The following is a 22,413-nucleotide window of genomic DNA, read 5'->3' as shown; positions in this document are numbered from 1 at the left end:
TGTACTGACAGCACACTTGCAGGTGCCTTGGTGGAAGAGTTGGGCAACGCCTCACAGCAAGAACTGGCTAATCAGGTGCACTCCATGATGAGGAGATCGCACTGCAGTACTTAGTGCAGCTGGTGGCCACATCAGATACTGACTGTTACTTTTGGTTTTCCCCCCCTTTGTTCAAGGACACATTATTCTGTTTGTTAGTCACATGTCTGTGGAACTTGTTCAGTTTATGTCTCAATGTTGAATCTTGTTATGTTCATACAAATATTTACACATGTTCAGTTTGCTGGAAATATATGCAGTTGACAGTGAGAGGACATTTTTGTTTTGCTGAGTTTACATGTATTCATCAAAAGGTGAACTGTGGTATACAAACATAAATATACTATACCAAGCAAACGTTATACCTGGCTATTTTTGTATATAATTCTGCCAAAATAAATATTGTCAAAGTCTGTGAAGGACAATTAGAAAGAGTTGTGGACAAAATGTATGCCCTTTCATCCAGTTGAAATTTGAAACAAAAATACAAATTAAATGTACCGTATGCAATGTATTACATTTGTGCAATTCAAATGGTCATTGCTGGAAGGGATGCAGCTAATGTCAAAGTAACGTCACAATGTGCATGTTACAGTCGCGTCAGGGAAGAATGTTAGCAAACCCTGGCCCATTTCCTAACCTCAACCTAATTATCTTTACCTGGTTATTTAATTACCTAATCTGCTGTAAATTCTCCTAACATACTACGAAAGATCACTTCGGACATTAGCTGCATCCCGTCTAGCCAAAAACAATTCAAATTGTACTTCTTGTAGATCCCTCCATAGACAGCTCGTTGGTCAAATGTGATTGGTCCATATGAACACTACACTTCAGGAAGAAGGAAATCAATAGCCAATGGGCATTGGCACAACCGGCAGGAGCAATCTAAAGCCTTTCTATTAGAAATACGTAACGTCATAAAGGTATACGGACATGAGGCGTACTTGCAAAGCACTGTAAAGCTATTTCCATATGGAATATACACTCGGAATACAAGTGTTTCTCCTATTGTTTTGGAGATCGGCTTTAGATGCACTGGTGTCGGAGAATGACGGAGGCTGGTGAGTGGTTATTTTAGGATAAATTACGTCTTTGACCATCTATAAATGACGGCTAATTCTATTCTTATTTTTTTCCACAGATTTGAACTTTTAATCTAACTAACTCTTACATGCATTCAATAATACTAGTATTCGTAGCCCAAAAAGCATTTTCCCCTTGCATGCAGGTCGTCAAATTCAGAATACAGTTTGACTGATGAGGGTCCTTGCAACATTGACATCTGGGACAAAGCTTCGTTATCACATCGCCAGTTTATCCAACAGTACGTACTGTAGCCTATTTCATGTGTTCAGCCTGGGTGTGTTTGTAGTCTGTAAATCATTACACTGTGTGTGTTCTGCACCCATACATTGGAAACACCTCTTTTCTACCTCTTTTTATTCCCAGATATGCCTACTCCAAACCAGTCATCCTGAAAGGTTTCTCTGACAATACAGTACGTGTGAATCAAAAAAGCAATTACAAAAATCAACTTGTCTCATAGGCCTTACTATCAGTATAGCAATGGGCTCTGGTGAATGTAATTGTTTTGTTTTCAGAAATTCCAGTTCTTGTGCTCCAAGTGGAGCCTGCTGCAGCAGTATGGAGAGAGGATGGTGAGGCTCAGTACTGCCAACACCTACTCTTACAGGAAAGGTACACACACACAATGTAGTCATCCTAGAAGGTATTCAGTGTTCTCTATTTGTAGTACCTTACTTTGCCTCTTCTTATCATTCAGTGGATGTCCGGTTTGAGGAGTTTGTGGACTTGCTGCTGAGGCCTCAGTCTGTGGACACACTGGGCAGTGGTGAGTTTGCTGTCTGGAACACCTCATGGTCGTTGTACAGTACATGAGCTCAACAGGCAAACCATGATCCGTAATATAATACAACATGTTATGTGATCACGCTGAAAAGTCAAAGCATTAACAGAAGCAATGAGAAGTTCCCACAGCCACACATCCTGTATCTCACCCAGTCTCTCTTTGACAGACACTCTGTATTTCTTTGGGGACAACAACTTCACGGAGTGGCACTCTCTGTTTGAGAATTACAAGGCACCACGCTACATGCTGCCTCACACCACGGGGGCCTACAGCTTCGGGATCGCAGGTCAGTGGATCTGTATGGCTCTTAGTACAGCTTCCCACTGTTGTGTCAAGTTGGCTGGATGTCCTTTGAGTGGTGGACCATTCTTGATACACACCGGAAACCGTTGAGCGTGAAAAACCCAGCAGTGTTACAGCTCTTGACACAAACCGGTGCACCTGGCACCTACTACCATACCCCATTCAAAGGCACTGAAATATCCTCTGAATGGCACACATACACAATCCACGTCTCGAGGCTTAAAAATCCTTCTTTAACCTGTCTCCTTCCCTTCATCTACACAGATTTGAAGTGGATTTACCAAGTGACATCAATAAGGGATCATAGCTTTCACCTGGTCAGTTCGTCATGGAAAGAGCAGGTGTTCCTCATGTTTGTACACAGTGTATAATATTATTATTATTATTAATATATTGTGGATTGCACTATACCAGGGTCAAGGGTTGGATATCAGAATCATGTCGTACAGCTGCATATGGCGTTACCATCAGTAGCAGAGTGACTTGTACCGGACACAGAGTATGAGGCAAGAGGCTAAACTCTGATGCATTAACTGCCACCTGCAGCTATCAGTTTGGCAGAGAGCTGAACAAACCTCCATACACACTGATGCATCTGTGAGAAGAGGACATCTTAATAGTGTGTGTGATACATACAGCCAGTTACTGTGGTGACTGTAAAGAACAGGCTGTCATCCTCTGTTGAAGCTTACCTCCTGTGCCTTTATCTACCCACCCAACCAGGCCCGGGAACCGGTGTGCCCTTCCATTGGCATGGACCTGGCTACTCTGAGGTCATCTATGGCAGGAAGGTAAACAACACATTAACTGCCGCCTATCAAATCATGGTCCACCTTATGCTTCATCTTTTCTCCTAAGAATATCTTAAAATCAAGTCAGATTTATTTAAAGTGCATTTCACATGAGTCACAACACACTTTACATCAATAAAACAACAATAGGGCCTTGAATAATGGGGAAACGACAAACAAAATGAACATGTTTCAAATACAGCTGTCCCAGCGTCCCTAATGACACCAGGTTACAGCTGTCCCAGCGTCCCTAATGACACCAGGTTACAGCTGTCCCAGCCTCCCTAATGACACCAGGTTACAGCTGTCCCTAATGACACCAGGTTACAGCTGTCCCCTCCCTAATGACACCAGGTTACAGCCTCCCTAATGACACCAGGTTACAGCTGTCCCAGCGTCCCTAATGACACCAGGTTACAGCCTCCCTAATGACACCAGGTCCCTAATGACACCAGGTTACAGCTGTCCCAGCGTCCCTAATGACACCAGGTTACAGCTGTCCCAGCGTCCCTAATGACACCAGGTTACAGCTGTACAGCTGTCCCAGCGTCCCTAATGACACCAGGTTACAGCTGTCCAGGTTACAGCGTCCCCTAATGACACCAGGTTACAGCCTCCCTAATGACACCTAATGACACCAGGTTACAGCTGTCCCAGCGTCCCTAATGACACCAGGTTACAGCTGTCCCAGCGTCCCTAATGACACCAGGTTACAGCCTCCCTAATGACACCAGGTTACAGCTGTCCCAGCGTCCCTAATGACACCAGGTTACAGCTGTCCCAGCGTCCCTAATGACACCAGGTTACAGCTGTCCCAGCGTCCCTAATGACACCAGGTTACAGCTGTCCCAGCGTCCCTAATGACACCAGGTTACAGCTGTCCCAGCGTCCCTAATGACACCAGGTTACAGCTGTCCCAGCGTCCCTAATGACACCAGGTTACAGCTGTGACACCAGGTTACAGCCTCCCTAATGACACCAGGTTACAGCTGTCCCAGCGTCCCTAATGACACCAGGTTACAGCTGTCCCAGCGTCCCTAATGACACCAGGTTACAGCTGTCCCAGCGTCCCTAATGACACCCTAATGACACCAGGTTACAGCTGTGTCCCTAATGACACCAGGTTACAGCTGTCCCTAATGACACCCCTAATGACACCAGGTTACAGTCCCAGCGTCCCTAATGACACCAGGTTACAGCTGTCCCAGCGTCCCTAATGACACCAGGTTACAGCTGTCCCAGCGTCCCTAATGACACCAGGTTACAGCTGTCCCAGCGTCCCTAATGACACCAGGTTACAGCCTCCCTAATGACACCAGGTTACAGCCTCCCTAATGACACCAGGTTACAGCCTCCCTAATGACACCAGGTTACAGCCTCCCTAATGACACCAGGTTACAGCTGTCCCAGCCTCCCTAATGACACCTGGTTACAGCTGTCCCAGCCTCCCTAATGACACCAGGTTACAGCTGTCCCAGCCTCCCTAATGACACCAGGTTACAGCTGTCCCAGCCTCCCTAATGACACCAGGTTACAGCTGTCCCAGCCTCCCTAATGACCCTGGTTAATGACACCAGGTTACAGCTGTCCCAGGCCTCCCTAAGCCTCCCTAATGACACCAGGTTACAGCTGTCCCCTCCCTAATGCAGGTTACAGCTGTCCCAGACACCGTTCCATGACACCTGGTTACAGCCTCCCTAATGACACCTGGTTACAGCGTCCCTAATGACACCTGGTTACAGCCTCCCTAATGACACCTGGTTACAGCTGTCCCTAATGACACCTGGTTACAGCCTCCCTAATGACACCTGGTTACAGCTGTCCCAGCCTCCCTAATGACACCTGGTTACAGCTGTCCCAGCCTCCCTAATGACACCTGGCTACAGCTGTCCCTAATGACACCAGGTTACAGCCTCCCCAATGACACCAGGTTACAGCTGTCCCAGCCTGACACCAGGTTACAGCTGTCCCAATGACACCAGGTTACAGCTCCCAGCCTCCCTAATGACACCAGGTTACAGGTTAATGATGTTACAGCTGGTGATAGGCTGGTGTAAGCCTGAATCCAGGGTCAGCCTCAACATCTACACTACCTTGTAATTGATGCTGTTAGCCTTAGCACGCTACATTACCTTGTCATTGATGCTGTTAGCCTTAGCACGCTACACTACCTTGTCATTGATGCTGTTAGCCTTAGCACGCTACATTACCTTGTCATTGATGCTGTTAGCCTTAGCACGCTACACTACCTTGTCATTGATGCTGTTAGCCTTAACACGCTACACTACCTTGTTGTAATTGATGCACGTCTGTTAAACACAACAGTATGAGATACATTTTCATTCTCCAACCACCACAGCGCTGGTTCCTGTACATCCCCCGGACAAGGCGCCCCATTTCCACCCCAACTACACCACCCTGTCCTGGGTCAAAGACACATACCCTTACCTGCTTGAGGAGAAGCCCATAGAGTGCACCATCCGGCCAGGAGAGGTCAGAAAACTACCATTAAGGCTGTGTTCACAGCCCAATTCAGATCTCTCCTTCCGTCTACTAATTCATCTTTTGACCAATCAGATCAGCTCTTTTTACAATAATTGGTCAAAAGATCAGAATTGGTCTGCCTGTGCCAACGCAGCCATAATAGATTAGACTGTGGTTGAATATCGGAATACTTTTAACTGTCATCCTTCCCTCCATCTACACAGGTCACTAACATCAGCTAAAATAATGTTGTATGCATTTTCCAACATAGAATGAGGATAACAATCAGAGGGGTCATCATTTGGAGGAATTTCCACCATGAAATGTTAAACACATTTATCAACCATGGGTCACTAACATGAGCTAAATTGACTTTTGAGGCCATATTTCTTTTTGAAATTTCAACTATGGAATATTTTAAACACTTTAAAACAACCACAGGGTCACTACGTTTGAGGCAAACATGACTTTTGAGCCATTGTTTTCACTGAATTGGAATGATAGGCTGCATTCAGATGATTTCTTGCCTTACCAAGGCAAAGCAGGAAGATAATAATATCAAGTATTAATGACTTGTCACTCCAATGTCACTGACTTTGTGTTGTTGCTGATAGGTGCTGTATTTCCCTGACCGCTGGTGGCACGCCACGCTCAATCTGGACACCAGTGTCTTCATATCCACCTTCCTGGGCTGACCCCTGACCCTGCAACAGACTAAGGGTCATTGCCCCGTGACCAAAGCCCTGTTAGAATACTTTCAACATGCATCATTCCTTTTTTCCCCTCTGAGGAAATCATAGATTTCTTGCACAGTTCTCAATACCCCCCCTCCCCTCCCCTCCCCCTCAGATAGCACAGTTCACACACAGTGGTTCCTGATTAGTGAGGGGGAGCAGGCAGGATGCACTTTTCAAAAGTATCATGTCAACTGAAATGGCACCACACCACTCCTGTCAACTGAAATGGCACCACACCACTCCTGTCAACTGAAATGGCACCACACCACTCCTGTCAACTGAAATGGCACCACACCACTCCTGTCAACTGAAATGGCACCACACCACTCCTGTCAACTGAAATGGCACCACACCACTCCTGTCAATTGAAAACTGCCCAAAAAGTTATCAAAAGCTGTATTTCCATTGTCGTCATAACTACTATGTAGATCAGTGGTCCATCTGTTCAGAGACAAAGAAACAAAGCGGTCAAAGACTATTGGAACGTCTACTGACCAATAGGAGATGAGTGTGGCTTGTTCTGACTGTATTCCCTGGAAGTCACACACTGCTTTTCCAGCCGTTTCCACTTCTGGGACTTTTCCCATCGGTTCCATGGTACCGGGCCAACTAGGTCAAATGCAGCTAATATATTTGACATTTATTTAAATTAAATAAAGTACTTGAAAATAAGATGGACATTTGTATCTTGATTATCAATGTAGACACTGCAGCCTCTAAGTTGTAGCCTTTATTGGAACACTTGTAGACAACAGCACAACAGTGAAATAAAGAACATTCACAGTCCCAATGAGGCTCCAGAGAAACTGGACTGTACCCAAGTTCCCACCCCCCTCTTAGGAGGAATCGGGGCCTAGGGGGAGAGGAGTATGTCCACACCCCTATCCCACATAAACACACCCCTACATGTACACATAATATTGATACTCAACGACTGACTAACACAACATAACTGTGCATCCTCATATCCAGCAGAGGGTAGGAATATACAGGTTCATTTCACATTCAATTCTTTTCAGTTGGTAAGTCAAACAGGGTCATATGATTTCTGAAATGAGAAGAGGAAACTGTTTGCAGCAGGGTTGAGGGGTCGAATTGAAAATGACTTAAAAAAAAAAAAATCAGGATATTTTAATTTATGAATTTGCATTCTAAAACCGACAATTGAAAAATGTAATCGACCCCAACCATGCTTTGCAGCCATTGGACTAAGGCTCTAAGCGTGGAATCATTCAAACAAAAGAGACCCCGAGCAGTAAGTTATACTGAGGAGAAGACAGCCCTTCTCAAAGCCAATCAGATGACTGACTTCCATATTCTACTTCAAACTCCACTTGAGGCACAGACAGGACACCACCTGCAAACATTCAGTGACATGTAAACCAGAGAAAACACATTACAATTAAACACAGCCGTCAAAAACACACCTGTGACTCACACAATTTTAAACCAATCTTTTTAAAGAACATTTGGAATTGGGTTTAATTAATTGACTGGAATTGAAATAGAATTGACCCCAACCCTGACCCCTACTGCTACGCACTTCCCCATTCATTAACGCTCAGCTCTGTATGAGCCAGATGAGAGGCAACAAAATGGTGGAAACTCAGCTCGCCAAAATTAGAGACGTCCTTGGTCAAAAAACAACCCTTTGCCCAAAGCCTTGAATGCTCTTCCCGGACCCTTCCATCATATTGATTACACATAGTGCTTCCCTACATACTGCAAAACACTGAAGATGAGGGCTTGGGTTTCTTTCTATATTATACAACTCGTGCTTATACAGTCTTTTCAGCCCTCCAAGAGGATATAGAGAAGTGCTGCATTGTGGTGGTAAGAGATCAGGTTGGGTTAAAATTGGCCCATCACTCAAGAGGACTACATTGGACCATCTACAAGCCACTCAAGAGGACTACATTGGACCATCTACAAGCCACTCAAGAGGACTACAATGGAGAGTGGCGAAAACATGGCGGTGCCTCAGACAGTCCTCTTCCCCGTAGAAAAGGAGATTTAAAATAGAAGACAAGTTGTGGAGCATCACCACAAGTAGAGTACATTTAGCCCTGATTGGTCAATCGCTGCACTTGTAGACTCGAGGTCTAGGATGTGATTGGGTTTAGGAGTCTGCAATATGATTGGTTGTTCTGAGAGTAACGTTCAAGCGATTGGCCCAAGGTGTTGGGTACTATATTCTGATTGGGTTCTGTTGTTGGATGATGTGCTCTGATTTGGTGCAATGTTTGCTAGCGTGTCCTGATTGTTGGGTCTGACTAGTATGAGCAGCTGAGAGAACCAATAAAATAAATGGGGGGACAAGAATGGAAACAGAAAGAGATGTATAGATCAACAGGAGATTTAATGGCAGTCCTAGTATCAGTCTGTGGTGTAGTCTCAGTCCTAGTGAAGGTATGTCAGTCTGTAGTGTAGTCTCAGTCCTAGTATCAGTCTGTGGTGTAGTCTCAGTCCTAGTGTCAGTCTGTGGTGTAGTCTCAGTCCTAGTGAAGGTATGTCAGTCTGTAGTGTAGTCTCAGTCCTAGTATCAGTCTGTGGTGTAGTCTCAGTCTTAGTGAAGGTATGTCAGTATGTGGTGTAGTCTCAGTCCTAGTGAAGGTATGTAAGTCTGTAGTGTAGTCTCAGTCCTAGTATCAGTCTGTGGTGTAGTCTCAGTCCTAGTGAAGGTATGTCAGTATGTGGTGTAGTCTCAGTCCTAGTGAAGGTATGTAAGTCTGTGGTGTAGTCTCAGTCTTAGTGAAGGTATGTCAGTCTGGTGTAGTCTCAGTCCTAGTGAAGGTATGTAGGTCTGTGGTGTAGTCTCAGTCCTTGTGAAGGTATGTAAGTCTGTGGTGTAGTCTCAGTCCTAGTGAAGGTATGTAAGTCTGTGGTGTAGTCTCAGTCCTAGTGAAGGTATGTAAGTCTGTGGTGTAGTCTCAGTCCTAGTGAAGGTATGTCAGTCTGTGGTATAGTCTCAGTCCTAGTGAAGGTATGTAAGTCTGTGGTGTAGTCTCAGTCCTAGTGAAGGTATGTAGGTCTGTGGTGTAGTCTCAGTCCTAGTGAAGGTATGTAAGTCTGTGGTGTAGTCTCAGTCCTAGTGAAGGTATGTCAGTCTGTGGTGTAGTCTCAGTCCTAGTGAAGGTATGTCAGTCTGTGGTGTAGTCTCAGTCCTAGTGAAGGTATGTCAGTCTGTGGTGTAGCCTCAGTCCTAGTGAAGGTATGTCAGTCTGTGGTGTGGCCTCAGTCCTAGTGAAGGTATGTCAGTCTGTGGTGTAGTCTCAGTCCTAGTGAAGGTATGTCAGTCTGTGGTGTAGTCTCAGTCCTAGTGAAGGTATGTCAGTCTGTGGTGTAGTCTCAGTCCTAGTGAAGGTATGTCAGTCTGTGGTGTAGTCTCAGTCCTAGTGAAGGTATGTCAGTCTGTGGTGTAGTCTCAGTCCTAGTGAAGGTATGTCAGTCTGTGGTGTGGCCTCAGTCCTAGTGAAGGTATGTCAGTCTGTGGTGTGGTCTCAGTCCTAGTGAAGGTATGTCAGTCTGTGGTGTGGCCTCAGTCCTAGTGAAGGTATGTCAGTCTGTGGTGTAGTCTCAGTCCTAGTGAAGGTATGTCAGTCTGTGGTGTAGTCTCAGTCCTAGTGAAGGTATGTCAGTCTGTGGTGTGGCCTCAGTCCTAGTGAAGGTATGTCAGTCTGTGGTGTAGTCTCAGTCCTAGTGAAGGTATGTCAGTCTGTGGTGTAGTCTCAGTCCTAGTGAAGGTATGTCAGTCTGTGGTGTAGTCTCAGTCCTAGTGAAGGTATGTCAGTCTGTGGTGTAGTCTCAGTCCTAGTGAAGGTATGTCAGTCTGTGGTGTAGTCTCAGTCCTAGTGAAGGTATGTCAGTCTGTGGTGTAGTCTCAGTCCTAGTGAAGGTATGTCAGTCTGTGGTGTAGTCTCAGTCCTAGTGAAGGTATGTCAGTCTGTGGTGTGGCCTCAGCTTTAAAGTGCAGATCATACTTGTTTGGTTTGTTGTCATCTTTTTATGTCTGGTTCTTCTTTTGGAATGATTCCAACTCCCCCTCTCTCCCTCCCTCCCTCCTTCAGTAGTCCTCCACCCATCCATTCTCCATGATGAAAGCATCGATGACCTCTTTCATGGCCAGATTAGGGATCAGCTGGTCTTGAGTCAGAGGGCTGCGTGTCACCGGGTCAAAATGGCCCACTCGCTGCAAACATAAGAACAAAGACAGTTCGGATCCTATGGGAGACATAACACCTTAATAGCAGGGCTGAAAGTACATTTCATTACTTCCTGGTACAGAACCTCCTGACCAACAGAATGTATGAGCCTGATCAGATAATTACACCCCTCCCGTCTTCTACGCTGCTGCTACTCTGTTATTATCTATGCATCATCACTTTAATAACTCTACCGACATGTACATATTACCTCAATTACCTCGACACCGGTGCCCCCGCACATTGACTCTGTACCGGTACCCCCTGTATATAGCCCCACTATTCCATGTGTAACTCTGTGTTGTTTGTTCACACTGCTATGCTTTATCTTGGCCAGGTCGCAGTTGTAAATGAGAACTTGTTCTCAACTAGCCTACCTGGTTAAATAAAGGTGAAATAAAAATAACTAAATAAATTGTTATTTACTGCTGCTCTTCAATTATTTGTTATTCTTATCTCTTACTTTTTTGTGTGGTATTTTCTTAGAACTGCATTGTTTGTTAAGGCCTTGTAAGTAAGCATTTCACTGTAATGTCTACATCTGTTGTTTTGGTGGCAAATGTGATTTGATTACATTTACATTTAAGTCATTTAGCAGACGCTCTTATCCAGAGCGACTTACAAATTGGTGCGTTCACCTTATGACATCCAGTGGAGCAGCCACTTTACAATAGTGCATCTAAATATTTTAAGGGGGGGTGAGAAGGATTACTTTATCCTATCCTAGGTATTCCTGAAAGAGGTGGGGTTTCAGGTGTCTCCGGAAGGTGGTGATTGACTCCGCTGTCCTGGCGTCGTGAGGGAGTTTGTTCCACCATTGGGGGGCCAGAGCAGCGAACAGTTTTGACTGGGCTGAGCGGGAACTGTACTTCCTCAGTGGTAGGGAGGCGAGCAGGCCAGAGGTGGATGAACGCAGTGCCCTTGTTTGGGTGTAGGGCCTGATTTGAATCCCTATTAATTCAATAGCATCTCTGTTGGCCTAGTCGTAAAGATTTGTCATTTAACATGTATGACCTTTTGTGGCATAAACACAAACAGGTATGATGTTTTCATCTGATTGTCAAGCCATCACTTGAAAAGGGCTGCTTTACTAATAGGCTACCGGCCTGCGTTCATCCACTCACAGTATATTTCAGTTCCAGCCTGCGTTCATCCACTCACAGTATATTTCAGTTCCAGCCTGCGTTCATCCACTCACAGTATATTTCAGTTCCAGCCTGCGTTCATCCACTCACAGTATATTTCAGTTCCAGCCTGCGTTCATCCACTCACAGTATATTTCAGTTCCAGCCTGCGTTCATCCACTCACAGTATATTTCAGTTCCAGCCTGCTTTCATCCACTCACAGTATATTTCAGTTCCAGTCACTGCTGTTGCCTAGGGTCAGGTTTGATGAGGTCAGGTTTGATGAGGTCAGGGTCAGGTTTGATGAGACTAATCCTTACCTGTAGGTGCTCCTCGATGTCTTTGCGGTCGTAAGTGATCCCACTGGGTGTAATGCAGGGCTCCCTCATCAACTCAAAGCTGATCTTTCCACACAGGTAGTCTGGGATCTCCCTCTTCTGTTAAACAAACAGAGGTTATCACTAAATAGCCATGTTAGACCAGATGTATACTGTAGTTACATATTTTAGTGTCTTGTACATTCGGACCTGGTATTTGTTATTAATGGAGGGTTTGGATTCAGATTGTTTAAGGGTTTAGGAATAGAGAGTTGTTTCTAGTATGGCCAGAGTGATAGCCATCAAACACAAACCATTGATTATGTATGGGCTAGTGATGAGTTCCAAACCCCTAACCCCTACTCCACAGCAGACTAGCCGATCCTCTAGATCTGAGAGGATTGGACAGGTGGAAGCAATTTGGAATCATTTTCACCCAGCCAATCAGAAGAAAAGATGAAACTTGTATTTATATCTCCCTATTACTCGCCTCCTTCTCAAAAACCATTGGATGGGAAAGTTAGAGGGGAGGGACCTCTGACCTCATCCAATGGGTGTTCAGACAGAGGCGAGGAAAGGGGAGAGGAAGAATCAAGGAAAGGCAACAGAGATTCTTCCCCTGATCCTGTATCCAGCAGGAGGCAGTAGAGCACTCACCTTCCTCTTCTCATCCAGCTGAGAGAAGAGCTCCTCCATGTCTGACAGGTGCTTGTCCTGTAGAGAAATGTGACACCTAAATTAACATCACTTTATTCATTAATTGTACACAAGGTCCAACCAAAATCTTACTTCCCCTTTATCCCAACTCCTCCGAAAGACACACATACATGCAATATGCTAGACTAAGGCAAAACCCGATTTAAACAGGTTTAAAACATGTTCTGTTGCAGAGGCATCATGCCCATAGGGGACACAGGGGCACGTGCCCACTCAGATTTGTCCTGTAAAAAAAATATATATATTTTTTCTATATAGACACACTACTAGCCACCTACCTCATAACTCGCTACCTATCATTTAAGTTGGAGTAGCTTGTCTAACTATCAGGCTGGCTTGTCTGCTTGTAAGGTTGGTAGACTAGAAAAGCAAGCAATTACTAAATGTACCGAATAACACTCACCTTCCTCTCAACCTTTTACTCAGATTTTAGCAGGGATGCAGAGAAGCATATTTCTATATTTTATTTTACCACTAGTCAGGAGGATACAGGCAGCTCAAGAGTTATTCTTATCTTTGCAAAAAAATATAATTTGACATAGAATTAAGCACAACTGCTAAATTCTCCTAAACCCCCCTCCAGACCACCCCCTGCCATCCTCACATACTTTGTGCCCACTAAGAGTTTTTGGGAGCATAACACCCCTGTTCTGTTGCATATCCTTATGAGGGAAAAAAACAGATCTTGATTAGTAAGGTTGTGTTAACATGTCTTTGGTTTAGCCAATGAAAACCCTTTAGTTGTTTAACCATTTCTCGTAACCTAGGCTACGAGAGCATTCTAAACAGAATGTGGGTAAGTCCTTATTTTCCCATTGTTATTTGTTTATACCCTGCGTCTTTGGACGTTAGCTGGATGTTAGTACACTTGGTTTAGGACTCACATGTTTGGAGGGGAACTTAGTGAGGTCGTGTCGGCTTCTGCATTCCTCCGACTTGGCGTCTTGTTCCTCTCTGCTGTCATCCAGTTCCCTGAGGATAGGACCAGAGTCATCAGCCAACCAACCACTTCAGCCAACCAAGGCTTAACTTATTGCAATATAAATGGATAGGATGGATTGTAGGCCTATAAATGGATGGACTAACTGGTTTTACACACCAACCACAGTTGGTGAATTTTTTTACATTTTTTATTTAAAAAATATATTTAAAAAAAAACATTCCCAGAGTGACGCCAAACAACATCAGGATAGTAGGTTTGATTCCCGGGACCACCGGGCATGAAAAGTATATGCCTGCATGACTGCTTTGGTTGAAAGCATCTGCCAAATGGCATATATTATTATTATATTAATGCCCCCTACTGTAAGAGACGTTCTACCAACAAGGCTGGGAGAATGCAGTGGTTTCCCACTGACTAATGGGAATTGATTGCACAACACTCTTATGGTTGTTTCATTTCAACTTGAGTGTTGTGGAAAAACTAAATCAAACTAAATCAAAATGGCTATTCTCTGATTCACAAAGTGAATTCATGCTCTGTAAATCCCCCTCCCAAACCCTACAGTGTTCCCATCATGTGGCTGGAACAGATTCAGATGAGTCTCTATTGTCCTACAAGAGGAGAACCTTAGCTCACACATTATATACACACACAACAGTGGAGGCTGCTGAGGGGAGGACGGGTCATAATAATAGCTGGAACGGTGTGATTGGAATGGCATCAAACATGCTGGATACCATTCCACTAGACTCCATTCCAGCCACTAGACTCCACTTCAGCCACTACTATGAGCCGTCCACTGATACACAACATACAGTGCCTTGCGAAAGTATTCGGCCCCCTTGAACTTTGTGAACTTTTGCCACATTTTAGGCTTCAAACAAAGATATAAAACTGTATTTTTTTGTGAAGAATCAACAACAAGTGGGACACAATCATGAAGTGGAAGGACATTTATTGGATATTTCAAACTTTTTGAACAAATCAAAAACTGAAAAATTGGGCGTGCAAAATGATTCAGCCCCTTTACTTTCAGTGCAGCAAACTCTCTCCAGAAGTTCAGTGAGGATCTCTGAATGATCCAATGTTGACCTAAATGACTAATGATGATAAATACAATCCACCTGTGTGTAATCAAGTCTCCGTATAAATGCACCTGCCCTGTGATAGTCTCAGAGGTCCGTTAAAAGAGCAGAGAGCATCATGAAGAACAAGGAACACACCAGGCAGGTCCGAGATACTGTTGTGAAGAAGTTTAAAGCCGGATTTGGATACAAAAAGATTTCCCAAGCTTTAAACATCCCAAGGAGCACTGTGCAAGCGATAATATTGAAATGGAAGGAGTATCAGACCACTGCAAATCTACTAAGACCTGGCCGTCCCTCTAAACTTTCAGCTCATACAAGGAGAAGACTGATCAGAGATGCAGCCAAGAGGCCCATGATCACTCTGGATGAACTGCAGAGATCTACAGCTGAGGTGGGAGACTCTGTCCATAGGACAACAATCAGTCGTATATTGCACAAATCTGGCCTTTATGGAAGAGTGGCAAGAAGAAAGCCATTTCTTAAAGATATCCATAAAAAGTGTCGTTTAAAGTTTGCCACAAGCCACCTGGGAGACACACCAAACATGTGGAAGAAGGTGCTCTGGTCAGATGAAACCAAAATTGAACTTTTTGGCAACAATGCAAAACGTTATGTTTGGCGTAAAAGCAACACAGCTCATCACCCTGAACACACCATCCCCACTGTCAAACATGGTGGTGGCAGCATCATGGTTTGGGCCTGCTTTTCTTCAGCAGGGACAGGGAAGATGGTTAAAATTGATGGGAAGATGGATGGAGCCAAATACAGGACCATTCTGGAAGAAAACCTGATGGAGTCTGCAAAAGACCTGAGACTGGGACGGAGATGTGTCTTCCAACAAGACAATGATCCAAAACATAAAGCAAAATCTACAATGGAATGGTCCAAAAATAAACATATCCAGGTGTTAGAATGGCCAAGTCAAAGTCCAGACCTGAATCCAATCGAGAATCTGTGGAAAGAACTGAAAACTGCTGTTCACAAATGCTCTCCATCCAACCTCACTGAGCTCGAGCTGTTTTGCAAGGAGGAATGGGAAAAATGTCAGTCTCTCGATGTGCAAAACTGATAGAGACATACCCCAAGCGACTTACAGCTGTAATCGCAGCAAAAGGTGGCGCTACAAAGTATTAACTTAAGGGGGCTGAATAATTTTGCACGCCCAATTTTTCAGTTTTTGATTTGTTAAAAAAGTTTGAAATATCCAATAAATGTCGTTCCACTTCATGATTGTGTCCCACTTGTTGTTGATTCTTCACAAAAAAATACAGTTTTATATCTTTATGTTTGAAGCCTGAAATGTGGCAAAAGGTCGCAAAGTTCAAGGGGGCCGAATACTTTCGCAAGGCACTGTATATAGAGCACACAGCCGGAAACAAACTATAGGTGAGCACAGAAACAATCTCTCACCTCTCCTTCTCTGCCAGGATGAGTTTGGTGAGATAGGCGTGCAGCTCGTTCTCCTGGTTAATGCGCTTCTCCTCGATGCTGTTCCAGCGCTTCTTCTTGGCTATCCGGAGGGCACTGGGAATGTCGTCGCCAAAGTTCAACCGCTGCTCTTTCGCCAGGTTATATGCTGAAGGCCAAATGAAGGACAACTATTATTATTAATGATATAATAGTGAAAATTTATCTTTGCATTAGCTGGTAGAGCTGACTTAATCCAATGTCCTGTCAATACTTTTTTATTAGGACTTAGGCAAGTAACTTATAAATATATTTTGATGTGTGTATCTAGACTCCTGAATGGGAGTGTGTCCGGGATGGGTGCATCTTGATAGTCTTCCTCTCCTCACCTCAATAGTCATGTAGCTTCCTCTCCTCATCTCATTTTAATAGTCTAGTAGCTTCCTCTCATCTCAATAGTCTAATAGCTTCCTCATCTTAAGTCTAGTAGCTTCCTCTCCCCATCTCAATAGTCTAGTAGCTTCCTCATCTCAATAGTCTAGTAGCTTCCTCATCTCAATAGTCTAGTAGCTTCCTCTCCTCAATAGTCTAGTAGCTTCCTCTCCTCAATAGTCTAGTAGCTTCCTCATCTCAATAGTCTAGTAGCTTCCTCTCCTCATCTCAATAGTCTAGTAGCTTCCTCTCCTCATCTCAATAGTCTAGTAGCTTCCTCATTTTAATAGTCTAGTAGCTTCCTCATCTCAATAGTCTAGTAGCTTCCTCATCTCAAGTCTAGTAGCTTCCTCTCCTCATCTCAATAGTCTAGTAGCTTCCTCTCCTCATCTTAATAGTCTAGTAGCTTCCTCATCTTAATAGTCTAGTAGCTTCTCATCTTAATAGTCTAGTAGCTTCCTCATCTCAATAGTCTAGTAGCTTCCTCATCTCAAGTCTAGTAGCTTCCTCTCCTCACCTCAATAGTCATGTAGCTTCCTCACCTCAATAGTCATGTAGCTTCCTCTCCTCAATAGTCTAGTAGCTTCCTCTCCTCATCTCAATAGTCTAGTAGCTTCCTCTCCTCATCTCAATAGTCTAGTAGCTACCTCTTAATTTCCTCTCCTTAATCTACACCGATCTGAAATCCAAAGACTGGTTAACACTACCTGGTAGATGTATATTGGGAATTTCTTTTGACACTTGTCCAGTTCTTTAAAATGAGTACAGATCAGATGAAGGAGAGAAGACATGAGGCCTATGGGACAGGGGGACTACGGGATAGGAGGCCTATTTCGACTAGTGAGATGCACCCTCTGTGTCTGGACCCTTGATTGCCACCTTGGTCCCCAGCCCACCTCTCTGCAGGTTGCCGATGGCTTCGTCGTAGTTCTCCATCTCCAGGTGACACTGACCCAGGAAGAAGAGGGCCTTGACTGACTGGGGGTCCAGCTCCAGTGCCTGCTTGCAGTCGGCCAGGGCCTTGTCGTGTTGCTGCAGCTTCACGTGGCACAGTGCCCGGTTGGTGTAGTACACAGACACTGAGGGGTTTCGCTTCTGGGGACAAACACATTATTCACTATTTCTATCCCCCTTCCTCACACCCTTATCCCATTCCTAAGTATGCCACGCTTGCACACACACCCTTCGCTACAACCGATAGCTGACTTTCTATGTCTCGGAGTGAGGTTACTCATCATGCAAAGTTACAATTTGGGACACTACCTCAGTTCCACCCACACACACTCCACACTCTCTCCCCTTCTCCCGAGGCCTTGTCCTTACGATGGCTTTGCTGTAACAGGCGGCCGACTCCTGGTACTTGCGGCTGAGGAAGAGGCGGTTGCCCTGCTCCTTCCACTCCTGCGCTGAGACACTCTTCTCAGGGCTGCCCGCCATCTTGTCCGCCGGCCCCGCTGTGGCGGCGGCCTCTCCGCTCTGCTTCCCTATCCTGCTACCCGTGTCTCAGGCCGGGCTGCGGCTGGCTGGGGGGAGAATGCACAAGTTCCAAGACATCAATAGTATGGGTGAGGGAAGCAGATGGAGGAGTTTCATTTGAGCGGTGTTGCTGGTCTACTACTATAAATAGTGATCAAATCAAATCAAAGTTGATTTGCCACATGTGCCGAATACAACAGGTGTAGGTAGACCTTACAGCGAAATGCTTACTTATAGGAAATGCTAACCAATAGTGCGAAAAAAAGGTGTGTGTGTGTAGGTAAATAAAGAAATATAGACACCAGTTTGTCAGGCTTATTGAGGTAGTATGTACATGTAGGTATGGTTAAAGTGACTATGCATATATGATGAACAGAGAGTAGCAGTAGCGTAAAAAGAGGGGTTGGCGGGTGGTGGGACACAATGCAGATAGCCCGGTTAGCCAATGAGCGAGAGCACTGGTTGGTCGGGCCAATTGAGGTAGTATGTACATGAACGTACTGTATAGTTAAAGTGACTATGCACATATGATCAACAGAGAGTAGCAGCAGCGTAAAAGAGGAGTTGGGAGGGGAACACGATGCAAATAGTCCGGGTAACCATTTGATTACCTGTTTGGGAGTTTTATGGCTTGGGGGTGAAAACTGTTGAGAAGCCTTTTTGTCCTAGACTTGGCACTCCGGTACCGCTTGCCATGCGGTAGTAGAGAGAGCAGTCTATGACTGGGGTGGCTGGGGTCTTTGACAATTTTTAGGGCCTTCCTCTGACACCTCCTGGTGTAGAGGTCCTGGATGGCAGGCAGCTTTGCCCCAGTGATGCACTGGGCCGTATGCACTACCCTCTGTAGTGCCTTGCGGTGGTAGGCCGAGCAATTGCCATACCAGGCAGTGATGCAACCGGTCAGGATGCTCTCGATGTTGCAGCTGTAGAACCTTTTGAGGATCTCAGGACCCATGCCAAATCTTTTCAGTTTCCTGAGGGGGAATAGGCTTTGTCGTACCCTCTTCACGACTGTCTTGGTGTGTTTGGACCATTCTAGTTTGTTGTTGATGTGGACACCAAGGAACTTGAAGCTCTCAACCTGCTCCACTACAGCCCTGTCGATGAGAATGGGGACGTGCTCAGTGCTCCTTTTCCTGTAGTCCACAATCATCTCCTTAGTCTTGGTTACGTTGAGGGATAGGTTGTTATTCTGGCACCACCCGGCCAGGTCTCTGACCTCCTCCCTATAGGCTGTCTCGTCGTTGTCGGTGATCAGGCCTACCACTGTTGTCATCAGCAAACTTAAGGATGGTGTTGGAGTCGTGCCTGGCCATGCAGTCGTGGGTGATCAGGGAATACACGAGGGGACTGAGCACGCACCCCTGGGCAGCTCCAGCGTGGCAGATGTGTTGCTACCTACCCTCACCGCCTGGGGGCGGCCCGTCAGGAAGTCCATGATCTAGTTGCAGGGGGAGGTGTTTAGTCTCAGATTCCTTAGCTTAATGATGAGCTTTGAGGGGACTATGGTGTTGAACACTGAGCTGTAGTCAATGAACAGCATTCTCACATAGTTGTTCCTTTTGTCCAGGTGGGAAAGGACAGTGTGGAGTGCAATAGAGATTGCATCATCTGTGGATCTGTTTGGGCGGTATGCAAATTGGAGTGGGTCTAAGGTTTCTGGGATAATGGTGATAATGGTGTTGATGTGAGCCATTACCAGCCTTTCAAAGCACTTGATGGCTATGGATGTGAGTGCTACGGGTCTGTAGTCATTTAGGGGTGTTGCCAGTCTACTAGTACAAAAAGTGATTGAGGGGTGTTGCCGGTCTACTCTACTGTAAACAGTGATTGAGGGGTGTTGCCGGTCTACTCTAATGTAAACAGTGATTGAGGGGTGTTGCCGGTCTACTCTACTGTAAACAGTGATTGAGGGGTGTTGCCGGTCTACTCTAATGTAAACAGTGATTGAGGGGTGTTGCCGGTCTACTCTACTGTAAACAGTGATTGAGGGGTGTTGCCGGTCTACTCTACTGTAAACAGTGATTGAGGGGTGTTGCCGGTCTACTCTACTGTAAACAGTGATTGAGGGGTGTTGCCTGTCTACTCTACTGTAAACAGTGATTGAGGGGTGTTGCCTGTCTACTCTACTGTAAACAGTGATTGAGGGGTGTTGCCGGTCTACTACTACAAACAGTGACTGTAGCTAATTTGTAGTTAACTAGCACAATGTTTGGAAAAAACAGGGGCTAGCTTGCTACATCGTTTGATTTGACAGTTGCACTGAAGTAAAGATACAGGAAAAATAGTCAACTCTGGCTAACTGGCAAGCTTCCAAATAGCTGCAAGCATAACGCTAGCTAGTCTGTTACCGTTTCGATGCCCTCCCCTCGGGTGTCAAGCGGCCTCTCCGACTTCGCTCTCGTCCTGGTTATGGCCTCCTCCCACACAGCTCGTCTGTCTACCTCTTCCAACGCAGACAATTGAATATTTTTGGAATATAACGTTAGCTAGCTAGCGAACTGCCTAACTATAACGAAAAGCACAGGTATCCAAACATGTGTATAATCAATGTATATTATTTGACCGAGTAGTCTGTAGTATTATTTTAGGTGGGAGGACACGCTAGTGCGTAACCAGCTAACTAGCTAATGTTTTGATACATTTCTGGTAGTCATCGATGATGACGCATTTGTAAACGGAAGTGTTTTCAGTTAAACTTACGTCATCAAGTCGCGCCTCATTGTTTTGGAAAGCAAGCATGGCTGGTTCAGTAACTGGCGTAGCTGTGCCTAAACATTCTTTATCAAAACTACAATCTTTAAATGGACTTTTTGCCATTTATAAAAAGGAAGGACCTACGTCTGCTGATGTTTTAAACTCATTAAAAGAGACACTCCTCAAAGAGGCCGGTGTGAAAGATCCTAATCCCAGAAAAAGGAAGAAGCAAGCTCTGAAAATGGGGCATGGCGGGACTCTGGACAGCGCAGCCTCTGGTGTGCTCGTTGTTGGGATTGGAAATGGAACAAAGATGCTTAGTACTATGCTTGCTGGTTCAAAGAAATACATGGCTGTTGGAGAGTTGGGGAAAGCAACAGACACCCTTGACGCCACAGGCAAGGTGGTTCATGAGAAGCTCTATGATCACATTACCAGGGAAGCCTTTGAGGAGAAGTTGAAGCAGTTCACTGGGGACATCATGCAGGTTCCTCCACTGTACTCTGCACTGAAGAAGGATGGCAAGCGTCTTTCTGTCCTGCTGAAGCAAGGCCACGAGGTGGAAGCCAAACCTGCACGGCCGGTCACAGTGTATAACCTGTCGCTGCAGGACTTCACTCCCCCCCTCTTCACTCTTGATGTTGAATGCGGTGGTGGATTTTATATCAGAAGCTTGGTGGACGACCTGGGAAAAGCGCTCTCGTCGTGTGCCCACGTGAGGAAGCTGATCCGGACCAAACAGGGTCAGTTTACCCTTAACGACCACACGCTGCAGGAGGAACACTGGACACTACAACACATCGTTCAGTCCATGCAGCCCTGTCCCGGGTCAGAGGTCACCAAGGAGGATGGCACAAAACCAAGCCCAAACCTGGGGGTTAAACGGGCCCTGAATGCCCAGGTGAAGGGGGATAAGAATGGCAAAGATGAAAAGGGGGAGTTATAACCCCCCCTCAAAGTCACAATGTCCCCTCTATATGAGAGCTTAAGGCGGCGTTTTGGTTCCCGGAGGTGTGCACTTGTTCACTCCCTCTCATGCATGTTAAAGCATTGGTTTGGTGCAAGCATGGCTGGTGGGAATTTCCAACATATTCCTCATGTCGGTCGATTCTTTGGCGGAAGCCAGTTGAACCAGTCCCTGCACTGTTACATGCATCATTTTTGTTGATGTGTGTATTACTAGAACATGATATCGTCATTGGAATTGGCCGAAGACAATTTAATGTTTTTTGTTTTGTTTATAGATTAAATAATTTAGCATTTTTAAATATTGGTTTTATTTTCATGAATTGTCTTATTTTGTCATGCATTTTGAGGTTTTGTTTTGAATACTGTTCCAATCAAAGATCTCTACACCATCTAGTGTTGGCACAAGATAAGACATGGAAGCAACTTGAAATGTAACTCCCATTCCTTTGTAATTGACAACAGTGCATGCCAGAATTAATAAACAACAAAAGTCTCCACATATTTTTGTTAATTTTTTTGCAGATGTTTTGTTGTAAACACAGAGATGGTGTTTCTCGTATTTAGGTCATTATAACCTAGTCATGTTTGGTTTTCTTAGTATGTTCATTGGGCCCCTATGAAGCCTTGCACATATGAAGTTGCTATAGAGCACGTTCAAATCCTCAATAAGACATTGGTTAAGTTCAATCCACTGTACATTTATTTGAGGAGACTACACTGAACAAAAATAAAAACAAAGTGCTGGTCCCATGTTTCATGAGCTGAAATAAAATATATACATTTTCCATATGCACAAAAAGCTTATTTCAGTCC

The 22,413-nt window shown here is 45.0% G+C and overlaps 3 protein-coding genes across 4 annotated transcripts; 2 read left to right on the top strand and 1 right to left on the bottom strand.

Annotated features, from left to right (window-relative positions):
* Positions 1–916: 916 nt before the first annotated feature.
* Positions 917–6,899, top strand: jmjd8 (jumonji domain containing 8). The gene is given in 10 exon segments (XM_065010704.1): positions 917–1,103; positions 1,271–1,366; positions 1,492–1,540; positions 1,644–1,740; positions 1,826–1,894; positions 2,079–2,198; positions 2,939–3,006; positions 5,366–5,380; positions 5,383–5,499; positions 6,105–6,899. Coding segments are annotated over 10 exon segments (801 nt in total). The 5' UTR covers positions 917–1,014; the 3' UTR covers positions 6,186–6,899.
* Positions 6,900–6,944: 45 nt separating this feature from the next.
* Positions 6,945–20,569, bottom strand: LOC115121484 (E3 ubiquitin-protein ligase CHIP-like). Of its 2 annotated transcripts, none has more exons than XM_065010703.1 (8): positions 20,286–20,569; positions 17,782–17,981; positions 17,355–17,550; positions 16,030–16,195; positions 13,473–13,560; positions 12,529–12,585; positions 11,875–11,991; positions 6,945–10,416 (listed from the first exon to the last, which is right to left on the bottom strand). In XM_065010703.1, the coding sequence occupies exons 2-8, from the start codon at positions 17,893–17,895 to the stop codon at positions 10,291–10,293; spliced, it is 864 nt and encodes a 287-aa protein (XP_064866775.1). In that variant the 5' UTR covers positions 17,896–17,981; positions 20,286–20,569; the 3' UTR covers positions 6,945–10,290. The 2 variants fall into 2 exon arrangements, with proteins under 2 accessions (XP_064866775.1, XP_064866774.1); XM_065010702.1 differs by having other exon boundaries at positions 17,355–17,553; positions 20,286–20,566.
* Positions 20,570–20,632: 63 nt separating this feature from the next.
* On the top strand, positions 20,633–22,099 carry trub1 (TruB pseudouridine (psi) synthase family member 1). Its single transcript, XM_029648559.2, has one exon. It carries the CDS (start codon positions 20,675–20,677, stop codon positions 21,575–21,577), a length of 903 nt encoding a protein of 300 aa, XP_029504419.2. The 5' UTR covers positions 20,633–20,674; the 3' UTR covers positions 21,578–22,099.
* The last annotated feature ends 314 nt before the right edge of the window (positions 22,100–22,413 follow it).

The sequence above is a fragment of the Oncorhynchus nerka genome, linkage group LG26 (genome assembly GCF_034236695.1).
Source record: "Oncorhynchus nerka isolate Pitt River linkage group LG26, Oner_Uvic_2.0, whole genome shotgun sequence".
Lineage (NCBI taxonomy): Eukaryota > Metazoa > Chordata > Actinopteri > Salmoniformes > Salmonidae > Oncorhynchus > Oncorhynchus nerka.
The sequence above is the reverse complement of the archived record's forward strand: the minus strand, read 5'-3'. Positions and strand labels throughout refer to the sequence as shown.

Bases quoted from the DNA above. Each gene is read 5' to 3' on its own strand.
- LOC115121484 (XM_065010702.1), bottom strand. From the start codon at position 17,895: ATGGCGGGCAGCCCTGAGAAGAGTGTCTCAGCGCAGGAGTGGAAGGAG. The intron at 17,554-17,781 runs GTAAGGACAAGG...GTTTGTCCCCAG, and splicing joins CCTGTTACAGCAAAGCCATC to AAGCGAAACCCCTCAGTGTC. The intron at 12,586-13,472 runs GTGAGTCCTAAA...ATTTCTCTACAG, and splicing joins CTAAGTTCCCCTCCAAACAT to GACAAGCACCTGTCAGACAT.
- trub1 (XM_029648559.2), top strand. From the start codon at position 20,675: ATGGCTGGTTCAGTAACTGGCGTAGCTGTGCCTAAACATTCTTTATCA.